Source organism: Prionailurus viverrinus, chromosome A1 (genome assembly GCF_022837055.1).
Source record: "Prionailurus viverrinus isolate Anna chromosome A1, UM_Priviv_1.0, whole genome shotgun sequence".
Lineage (NCBI taxonomy): Eukaryota > Metazoa > Chordata > Mammalia > Carnivora > Felidae > Prionailurus > Prionailurus viverrinus.
In genome coordinates this window covers 178,480,601-178,492,412 of record NC_062561.1, presented here as the reverse complement: position 1 = coordinate 178,492,412, position 11,812 = coordinate 178,480,601, and the positions used below count along the sequence as shown (strand labels likewise).

General features: G+C 39.6%; 1 protein-coding gene across 11 annotated transcripts in view; it reads right to left on the bottom strand.

Annotated features, from left to right (window-relative positions):
- Positions 1-1,279: 1,279 nt before the first annotated feature.
- Positions 1,280-11,812, bottom strand: part of FBXW11 (F-box and WD repeat domain containing 11) — a 120,835-nt gene continuing 110,302 nt past the window's right edge. For all 11 annotated transcript variants that reach the window (XM_047861390.1, XM_047861399.1, XM_047861406.1 and 8 more), the window contains 3 exons: positions 11,592-11,670; positions 10,093-10,278; positions 1,280-3,854 (listed from right to left, as the gene is read on the bottom strand). In XM_047861390.1, the coding sequence (XP_047717346.1) occupies positions 10,117-10,278; positions 11,592-11,670 (241 nt within the window). In that variant the 3' untranslated portion in view covers positions 1,280-3,854; positions 10,093-10,116. The remainder of the gene's footprint in view (positions 3,855-10,092; positions 10,279-11,591; positions 11,671-11,812) is intronic.

The window sequence follows — 11,812 nt, the reverse complement described above, 5'->3', positions numbered from 1 at the left end:
TAGCACAGGCACAGACAGAAAGACCTGTGAAAAATGAGTCACTACAGGGAAGGGCAAGCAATCACCTCAACTCCTCCCTCAAGGAACTTGCTGAATAAATTATGGTAACCAAATATTACACGGTCATGCTCAAGGAGGTAAAATTACATGCACTCACATGGAATGATCTCCTAGAGAATATTAGATGAAAGGGCGCCTGGGTGGCTCGGTTGGCTAAGCATCTCTTGATCTCGGCTCAGGCCATGATCGCCAGGGTTCGTGGATCGAGCCCCGCACTGGGCCCTGCGCTGACAGCATGGCGCCTGCTTGTGGTTCTTCTCTCCGCCCCTCCCCCCTCACACACAAACACTCTCTCAAAAAAAAAAAAAAAGCGTAAGATGAAAGTGCGGCACAGCACGCTACCATTGATGTTAAAAGGGGTGTGGTGATGTGTGTATGTGTACATGATATACTCATATATGTATACATACACACAGAGTATTATTAGCTGTTGAAGGACATACAAAAAACTGGATAATACTAGGGGACTGAGGGTCCAGGGTGAAAGGGAGGATCACTTTTTACTCTATGATTTGTACATAGGTTTGCTTAATCATATGCATGTTACATATTTTTAAAACATTTACAAGAAAAATGGATGGAGGCAATACTGTCTAGAAACACTCTCATCCCCAAAGTCCACATTACCAACCTGGCGGGTTAATGGGGGGGGGGGGGGGGGGCGGAGATCTAGTTACGCGGAAACTTCCGCTACCACGCAGGACTTCTGAGCAGAATCCTACACACGCAAACGGCATCCTTCCTGATTTAGTAACCAGCCAGTGGTGTGTGCCTCTGTGAACGTGGACAACTCAACAGTCCCACGTCCTGCATTTACCGGGGTCAGGCAGCAAGCGTGCTTTTCACACCTCCACCTGCTTCTTCGAGAACCAGAGGATCCACTTACCCTCGGGGCCACTTGGGACACTGAAGGGGCCGTTTTCGGATTTTTACAGTAACTTGTGAAGCAGTGAAGGAAGAACTTATGGGGAAGCCAGCCCCCACCCAGCTCCTCAGATGAAAGCAACAAAAGAGCAAGACGCCCCAGCACAGACCGGTATTCTCGCACACAAACCTCTCCCAAGTCAAAAAGCAGTTTGCTTTCAACCTCATTTTACAGAGCAGATGAGTTGTTGTTGTTGTTTTTTAATCTACAAACTTTAATGGTACATCACTGAATTACTGAGAGAACATAACAGTTGGGGTTTTTTTTTTTTTTGAAAAATTTCTTAACAGAGCATCAGAGTATTGCAACACTTTATTAAGAGTATTGGCTTTGAATTAGTAGCTGAAGTAACAATTGCATGAAGCCAGATTAGGTGTACTGCATAATACTCATACTTGATTTATTGACATTACTTAGCAATTTATTGGACAAAAGTCAAACTTTTTGTTTTTTATTAAGCACATTCCACAGTACAAAGCTGTCATGAATAATATCTGTACAATTTAACAGTTTCAATAGCTGTTCAGACACAAATTTATTTCAAACAGATAATTGGCAAACATAATTAATTACAAGTTAGAATTAGACTATCCCAGTGCTTTAAAACATTAATATAGCAGTAATTTACAGTTGCTCAATTATGGTTAGCAAAATAAAGTCCAGAGTACGGCTGGGAATTACTACTATAATCCCAGAAAGTCAGAATTCCTTGGGTGCCAGAGTCCCCTGCTATAATTTAATAGGCACAATTCAAAGGTTGTGTGCATATTCAAAGGCCATGATCTCCCAAGGAACAAGAACTTCTATATTAAACATGCAAAAACAACAACAGAAAGTCCATTCGTTCAGAAGAATTGCCTCCTCCCCCGCCCCTCCCACACCCCCGGGCTCTCCTAACCAGTCTGATATAAAGCTGTAAGGTGGAGAGTGGTAAAGGTGAACTCACTTCCACAGCCACTGTCAAGCTTACAACATCTACCTCACGAAATAGAGATTTCCTTTTATTTATTTATTTATTTATTTTTTTTACACTTGGAGACTCAACTTCTCAAAAATAGAAATTAATTTGGTAACATGTGGAAGGGAAGGATGCATTTTTAGAAAAGGAGAAAAGAAAAATCAAAAAAGCCAAGCCAAACCAATAAACAAATCACATACACACACTTTGATCCCCACACCGTTCTCAATGCAAAGGACAGAACAGAGCCCAGGGCCCTTCCCTTTAGTTATAGAGTGTGCTTCCACGGGAAGAGGTTTAGTTAATAGGAGGTTCTTATTGGTCCTTTAAAATGTTACTGACGTTGCTTAATCTTTGGAAACAATGGCAAGGGGCAAACAGGAACCTAATATTGAACAAGGGAAAAGGAGTGCCAACCGAATGCCAAAGTCCTTTCGGTGCACGGTCGGCGTGAGAGTGCCATTCACACATTCGGGCTGCGGGGCACTCGGGAGCTTTGAGAACCTGCCAGGGCCACGGCGACATGTGACACCAGAGATGACGGCAATGGGATTCAGGAGCTTGAGGCTTTGCACCACACAGGGGTACCCTTCCACTCAAGATGGGCCCCTGAAGCAACCTGCCATGGGATACGGGCTCCAACATATGAGCAGGCCCGGTTAACATCCTGGTAAAGCCAGGATGCCTGAATTCCAGAGCCAGGAAACCCAGTCAACAGGGCCTTCTTGTTCCTCCCTTTCCAGGGTTACTAATGCACAGAAGAATGATCTTTGACAGTGAAGTCAGATGAACGCTCGTACTCAGAGAAGTACTTGGGAGGAAAAGAACAACAAAAAATAATGTTAAGGTACCTCTCTGTTGTATATGCTGCACAATGAATGAAACATTTTGTGTTAAACTTTAGAAACTACATTTTAAAAACAAGATTCCCGTTAAAACCACACACACCACACACATACACACAAAATGACAATGACAAAATAAAAATACCGTATGAATACTGCAGGAAGGGTTCTAGGTAATCCACATCAACCCTGGTATCAGGTTCTTGAGCCCAGCCCATGGCTAAGTGCGAACACACTCTGTATTAGTGTCTCAGGCACAGGGGCCCTGACTCTAGCAACCTTGAGGTTAAACTGTTATGTACATTATATCTACATGCGGATACAGTATTTTAAATTAGGAGGCAAGCACACGTGTAAAAGTGTTACTCTACCAAATATCAGGAGATGGTTGGGGGACAGAGAACAGTTAATAAAAGAAAAGAGCTATATTACCTGTTGGGAGATAATATAACCTGGCTTATAGTTCTTTAAATTAAAAGAAATTGGTACAGAAAGGAAGTGTGATCCAAAAAATATTACTAAAACAAACCAGAGAAATGTTTCCATTGTCCAACATGTTCCTAATACAGGTCAGAATTCATAATGACTTGGACGGTCAAAAGGAGAATGCTAACTTCTGAAAAGGAAAGCCCTGGACATTCTGGGTAGGTGTTTGGCACCCAAAATTTCACCAAAGAAGAATGCGGTTTCTTAGTATCAGACCAAAGTGCAAAGCAATATAAATTAGAGGCCAAGTCTTCTCTTGATGGTCGATTTACTTCTGTAAAACAGACAGACTGTACGTTCCTTTTATATGAACAATTTACATTTGAAGCATTAGATTTTGTTTTTTTTCACTGATGGGGGGAGGAAATGGGCTTCTGTTCTACTGGAAGTCGGTGAAGCTAAGGTATCCTTCTCAAAGTAGAGGCCGGAATCGGAGGTGAGAAATGTTGGTACTTGGAAGAGTTAGGCTGCTTTGCATCTACCCAGCGTCTAGAACCAATTCCAGCTTCATAACTCAGCTGCGAAGAACTCCCTTAGGCATTTGGTAGCCATGTAGCCAGTAGTTCAAGACTAGGAAACCCTGGGAAAACAAAACAACAAAACAAAACACAAAGGGAGTATGGATGGATATTCTGGTTAGACATGGAGATATACACCACAGCCCATCCACATCCACACAGACATGCCCTTGTGCACACATAACACATTACTGATTTTCAAATATATAAAACGTATAAAAATATTAAAAAAATAGACTTTATGTATTATATAAAAACATATAAAAAATAAAAGCTGCAAGATGTTTTGAGTGTACTACATACCAGGCATCGTACTTATTTAAAACCACAACAATCTTATGAGGTAGAAACTATTATACCCACTTGACAAATAAAAGAACTAAGGCTCAGACACATTGTTTAGCTCAAAGCATTAGCCATTAAGTGACAGAGAGGGCATTAGAAGAGATGACTGACCCCTATAATGTACATCTTTCAGTGCTTCCTGCTAAAAATAATGCATGTAACAAAATATGCTTCATGTTAGATTTTATAGTTAGCATAATCTTTTATGACATCCAAAGTCTACGACGGCTGGTCTCATATCTGCCCGAGAGCCCTCATCTATCATTGTGAAACAAAAATATGCAAAAACTAGTAAATAAAGTATTCATTCTAAATAGAATGCTAATAATCAGAAACTACTTCTTTTCAAAATAAATCATTTATAAAAGGACAATACAATGCAGAGGGAAAGACTACTGAATGTTAAATATTGTTTTGACGGTGACCTTGAGTCAGGGACACATTTTAATCATATATTCTACACTCATCCATGTATATAAATATGTGTACACACACACACACACACACACACACACACACACGCACACACCTAAACTTATCATTACTATGTACAATGCAGGCTGACATTTTCTATTCTAAATTTCATCAAAACAAAGTCAAAATCCATTAGAATGATTTCACCATCACTAATGGGTCACAACCCTTTCCAAACACAGCACTAAACCAATAGCCTAGAAGATCTAAAAGTTACCTATATGTCTAAGATTCTCTGACAAAAAGAGAGAGAAAGAGATTTTTTTTAAAAGCTTGTATGTTTTTTTAAAGGAAACTTTCCTAAAAGGTTGTCTATTTTCATAAAGATCAAGAATCCTAATAAGCCTTTTCAATGAGTTCAAGGGAGATTTAATTTCATTCACCACAGCTTTCGCATGAAGGATCTTTAAGAGTATTATTTTTAAAACATTAACATCCACAGATAAGAAGTAGGCACTCTCAAACACTGCTGGCAGGAACGTAAACTGATTTAACTCTTCTGGTGAGTAACATGACTCTATGAACCAAAGTCTTTAAACATCATACCTTTAAACCTGACACTGCAGACATTTCTAGAATTTTATCCAAAGGTAATAAAGCAAAGATTAAGCTAAAAGAATGATTACAGCAATGTGTTTTATAACAGCTAAAAGCTGGGGGAAAACTTATGTACATAACAGGGCCCATGCAAACAACTAAATATTATTTTGCCATTAGGGATGGTGATTTAGACAAATACTGACATTACAGACAAGGAACAAATTTACAATAAAGGGGGGAAAAAAGCATTTTAAAAACATATACAGTTCTCAACCATAATTTTAGAAAGCCCGAAAGAATATCTACAAGGGAGTGAATAATGATGAATCATGAGTAGGAGTTTATTTTCTTTTGGCTTATCTACTTACTCTAATTTCCTAATAATGATCTTATATTGTCTTGTAATAAAAAAGAGAACTACTGTATATATTAGCTCTTAGTAATTTAAAAAAATGACTCAGCAAATAAATCTGTTGCTAACTTTCCTGACATAGAAATACTCTTACCTTATATTTTAGGGGTGAATATTTTACTGCAAGGTTAAATCATCATTAGGGTAGTGTTTCTTATTATGCATAAATCTTACAGTATCACATGGTAATAATTTTTTTCATGTTACAATAAATGAAAAGAATTTGGAAAAGAGCAGTAAAATCTATAGAGCTGACTGCCAAGGTTGTCAAAAGTAATTCACTTTGAAGAGACAAACACATTTGAGGTTTCACTGCTTGTGCTGCTTGAAAAGCAGATAAGATTTTTCCATTGATTTATAATTGTGGATCATAACAAGGGCAGTTGTTCTTACATTCCCAAAAAGGGGCGGGAGGAGGGCCTGGAAGAAGTAACACCACAGTTTCCTTTCTACCACAGCCAATGAGGGAAACACCACTGGTGACCATTATTCCATTTCTCAACCAAAGAAATCTTGTTCCGGGGCACTTTAAAGTAATATGTAAAAGTTGTCCAATTTGTGAAATTTTACTGTGTTCTATCATTCATCTACTAAATACGCCAGAGAGGGAAAACATACTATGGATGTCTTGGATTTTACCACGTACCTCTCTAAACAGAATGTGAAGACAAACACACATATCAAAAATACAAAAGAAAAAAAAAAGCGTTAACCACTTAAGTTGTTCTCTGATACACCTATTCCCCTGAGACTATCCATTCCAGCTACAGTTGCCCAGGTCCTATTTTATGTGATGCTCTTATGTGGAAAAACAAAAGCATAGGTGGGATGCAGCTAAAGCAATGTGCAGAGGAAAATGTATAGCTTAGAAAAGAAAAAGAATGAAATAAATTGAACAAAAGATGTGCAAAGCTGCTTTTGCAAAGCAAAGGGAAGCAAAGCAAAGCAAAAGTGCGATACTGCTAGGAGGCTGAAGAAGACCTAAATAATAGAGAGTTCTACCATGTTTATGGGTTGTAAGACTCAACATTTGTTAAGGTGGAAATTCTCCCCCAGAATGATCTTACAATTCAATGCAGTGCTAACTATAATCCCGGTTGTCCTTTTCATAGACTTTGACAATTCAAAACTGAATATGAAAACCTAAAGAATCTAGAATAGTCAAAGCAATTTTTTTTTTTTAAGTTGGAACATTTATTACACACTATGGTATTGGCGAAAGGACAGCCACATAAATCATGGACTTTAGAACAGAGTCCAGAAATAGACCTACAAATAAATGGTCAACTGACTTTTGGACAAAGATGCTAAAGCAAATCTATGAGAAACGGAAATTCTTTTAATCAGATAGTGCTGGAACAACTAGACAGCTATATAAAAAGACCAGTGACTTTCTTATCTCACACCACACACACAAATTAAATGATCAAAGACGGAAATGTAAAAGCTAAAAATACAAAACTTTTGAAACTATGCCGGTCCAAACAGGAATCACTACCTATGTGTAACTATTTGAATGTAATGTTAAATAAAGTATGATTAAATACAATTAAACATTCAATTAAATTCAATTAAAATTTAATTTAAAACTTAGTTCCTGAGTCACACTGGCCACATTTCAAGAGCTCAATAGCCACAAGTGGCTATTGCCTACCACTTTAGTGGACAGTGCACTTTAGAAAATGTAAACTGATGCAGGTCAGTCTTTGCTAAGGCTGGGATGGGGTCAGGCTTTGACTACAAAGGTGGCACAAGGGAACTTTTGAGGGTGACAGAAATATTCTTATCTTGATTGTGGAGGTCAGGTTGTAGATTGTGGATTTTCAGGTATACATTTGTAAAAACTCATCAAACGGTACACTTTAAACGAGTGCAAGTTTTGCACAAATCCTATCTCCGTAAAACTGGTTTAAAAAACAACAGGGGCAGGGGCAGAGGGAGACACGTACATCTAGGTGACCTGTCTACCTAGGGAACGTATCTAGTACCTGACTGTGTCAGTTTAGATGATTTACTCCAATTTTTCACTGACTTATTATCTTTATGCTTGCTGAAGGTGACTGCAGGAATACCCTAAAACTGTATTTATCTACTTAAGGGTAAATTCTTGTGTGGCCTCGGAGAAAAAACACAAATATGTCATTTTGGCCATGGGTGTCACTTGCCCAACAAACATCAATGAGCGCTTGCAATATACCGGGGACTCCAATGAACCCTGGAGCTCCGCAACACAAGGAGGACCATGGCCTTGTGAGTGGGACAGGCGTGCAAACCATTTCAATATCAAATAATAAATTAAGCATGAAATGAAAGGGCAGAGGGGGAGTGGGGCTGTCTAGAAGCCATAATAACACAAGCAAGGGGAGGGAGATGGTGGAGGTCTGCACTACTGTAGTGTAATTAGAGACATTAAACAGAGTTCAGTCTGGCTGCAGCTAGGGTTTTGGAAGGGAGTAACAGGAGACGAGAGCATGGGGAGGATAGTGAGGACACAAGGTAACAGCCAGACGCTCAAACTCCTGTCAGCTAATGTGAAGTAGTTGAACCATGATCCCGTGAACGGCAGGAAACCAGTAAGGCAGAGGACGGCAGAGGCAGGGCTTAAGATGATCCTAACTGACAGCAGAATGGAGATCGGGCTGAAGAGGGAGAGGAAAGACCAGGAGGGAAACCAGTTTTCATCTAGGTCCATTTCTCCTTCCCTGTATCTTCCTTAGGATTTGGGGGAAGGGCGGTTGAAGCGCGGAGGAGCAATCACTCAAGAGATCCTTGCCTTTTTCCTCTGTAATCCCCCATTGTATCTATTTTAAGGCTCCATTCAAAAAATGTAATGATTCTGCCATACAGTTTTTTCAACTTTGGAAGAATCCATCCAGAGAGAAGATGGCAAGGCAGATAGATGGTTACTATCATGAGAAATAATATGAACGCACTTGGGACCAGAAACAGTAACTATGTATGTGGCTTACAGGTCATTACTGCTCACCTCCCACATCCAGGCAGACACTGCCAACCCATCACAGCATTATCCCTTGGGGTCACAAGGTCCCAGAATCCTTCCAAAGGCAGCACTCCAGCCAGGCACTACTGATCAAACTCAGCCAGGATGAAGAAAAAGCTTATTTGCCATTCCTGCAGACCCTGGGTTTACCACTGATCAATGGCACAGGGGCAAGACTGGAGGACGGCAAACTTCCTTAAAGAGCTGTATAATAAATATTTTAGATGTCACAAGCCATATGGTCTCTGTGGCATCTAGTCAACTCTTCCAATGAAGTATGAAAACAGCCACAGACAATACGTAAACTGAGCATGGCTATTATAATAAAATTTCATTCATGGACACTAGAACTTGAATTTCACATAATTTTCGTGTGTCATGAAATAGTACTCTTCTTCTAATTTTTTTCAATTATTTAAAAGTGTAAAAAACTATTCTTAGCTTGCTATAGCAGGGGAATAAAATCAGGCAGTGGAACAAATTTGGACTCTGCCTATAGTCTGCTGACCCTTGGGTAAGACAAACTTCCTGGACATCTGTGTTTTGGGCCTTAGAGTCTTAAGTAAGAAGTATTAGAAATGATGGTAACTTGGTGATCTAAGGGCCCTTTTTTTTTTTCTCCCCGCAATTCTGCATCTAAACTCTCTTTACACTTTTAACATTTAATGAGCAGAAAACATACAATGATAAGGAGCCACTAAGTAGTAAGTAATATTTTAAAATAAGTATGAATTTTATTTATTAATCAGTCTTTACATACATATATACATAGTAATACAAGTAGGTACAAACCAATTTATTCAATCTGTAAAGTTTAACGTGCACAGGATTTACTGGCCCCCTTGCAAAATATTCAGAGCTGGAAATACTGCTCCAGATGAACAGGGTCATCAGGTCCCAGGACACAGCCAAGTAAGGCTTCTCATCCTCTAGACTGGACACCCTTAGTAATCAAAACATGCCATCATCAATGGTTACAATGGCTCTAACTCTTCCTGTAACCAGAGCAAAGGACTTTGCCTCCAGGGTACCTGCTGTATCTAGTGGACGAAGAACGGGTTCTAGGGGCTCACTCAACAAACACCTTTCTTTCATTCCTCTTCTAGGGGACAGTGATGGTGGGTAGATTATACCAGGGACAGAGGGGGAAGTTTGAGTGTTTGGCTGATGTTGATTTTTTTTTTTTTTTAAATAAAAGAACTGAAAAACAGGAAAGAGAAAAAGGAGATTCCTGCACCCCAAAACAGAATCTGAAGGACCTTGCCTGTGTTAAATTGACAGGAAATCATTTAGGAAATCAGTTTCTAAAAACAGGATTCACACTGTCTGCCCATGTGAAAACCCACAATATGTAGGACTCTGATTTAGATCTTATTTTAATGTGACCATAAAGATCTAGCCTTACATGAGAACTGCAAAGTTGACACAGCTAAAAAACACTAATCACTTTGGTTCCTGTCGATGGGGAGCCCAAATCACAAAATTCCCCCAAAGGGAAGATGAATTCAATTAGCAAGATTAAACTCACCTGAAACGGGTAAAGTGCAGACTGTTATCTGGAGATGTAAGTGTATGTTCTGGAGGGAGAACGGGTCTCATTCTGGGCACTGGGAGGCACATTTAAGAAATCCCAAATCAAAATAGTGTCATCATGGGAGCTGCTGATGATCTGAAATTCATCAAACTGTAGCCGAAACACACGTCCAGAATGTTCCTGTGAAATGTGACAGCTTGATGAGTAAAATGAGACCTTTACAATCCCTCATTTCTACCCGTGCTCTGGCGCAGGCTGAAAATGCAGCTACTTATCCAGGCTTACTGAATGTTCCAGAGCTTACTGATCTTTGTCCTTCACCCCAGGGACAAAACTCTGGCTTTTCCTTCTAGGCCTCTTCTTTAAATTAATCTTTGTATCTGAGATCCTGGCTCATTAATGTGTCAAAGAAGAAAAATTATGTGATCGCCTCACCAAAGATCTTGGAAAGGTGAACAACAATATTTAATACCCATTCTTGATACACTGCAGAAAGGACCAGAAGGATAGTGTTTTTAACATTACCATGAATATCTATCTCAACCACAGCCAAACTCAAAATTAATGGTGGAATGTAAGAAGCATTCTCATTAAAATCACGAAGAAAACAAGAATGGCCCTCACCATAGTTCTGCATGTTCTAATCGATGCAAGAAGCAAAGAAATAGAAAAAAAGGTAAAGCTACGAAAAATACGAAAAATCTATCAATATTTTCAAAAAACTGTCTCCTCATTAATATAACAAAATCAATCAGACTACTAGAAATAATGAGCTTGCTAAAGATGTTAAAACAAGATTTACATAAAGTATTTTTAAATGCCAAAGCAATAATTCACACAATATAGACTGAGGAGAAATTCCATCTTAATAATACACAAATGTGCTGTATTATAAAAATTCAACGTAACCAGATACCCGTATTAAGAACTCTCCCAAGGGGCACCTGGGTAGCTCAGTCGGTTAAGCATCCGACTTCGGCTTAGGTCATGATTTCACAGTTTGTGGGTTTGAGCCCCGCATCGGGCTCTGTGCTGACAGCTCGGAGCCTGCAGCCTGCTTGGAATTCTGTGTCTCCCTCTCTCTCTGCCTCTCCCCCACTCATGCTCTCTCCCCATCTCTCAAAAATGAATAAACATCTAAATAAATAAATAGATAGATAGATAGATAGATAGATAAAAAAATAAATAAAAGAACTCTTCCAAATCTATAGGAAGGAAATACTTTGAGATCTACGAGGAAACCAATCCACCTACAAATGAGGATGTCTGCTTTCATGTTTTAAGTTGTATTAATGTTCCTTAGGGAAGAGCTCACTGTAACGTCAATGTCAATTACTCTCTGATTTGGGCTAACCAAAATGAGCAAAACAGTGCATTTCTCTGAAGGCACGCTGTGAGATACACAAGATCTCCTGTGACACAGCTGGGCAGGTCCATTTACAGGAGGCCACCCTCCAGCACGGGAACCACTCCCACTTCAACAGATTACCTACCACCAACGTGCGCAAACACAACGTGCTTGCTGGGGCTCGAGGGTCAAGAGCAGCTTGCAAGTCCCAAACTTTAATTTTCCTAGAAAAGAAGACTGCGATTAGTGGGAAAGTTAACATTTTATATATTGTCGAGCACTTCCTTGATAGAAAGGAGTGCACATGAACTGCTAGTACAAAAGCTAGTGGGGGGTGCCTGGGTGGCTCCACTGGTTGAGCATCTG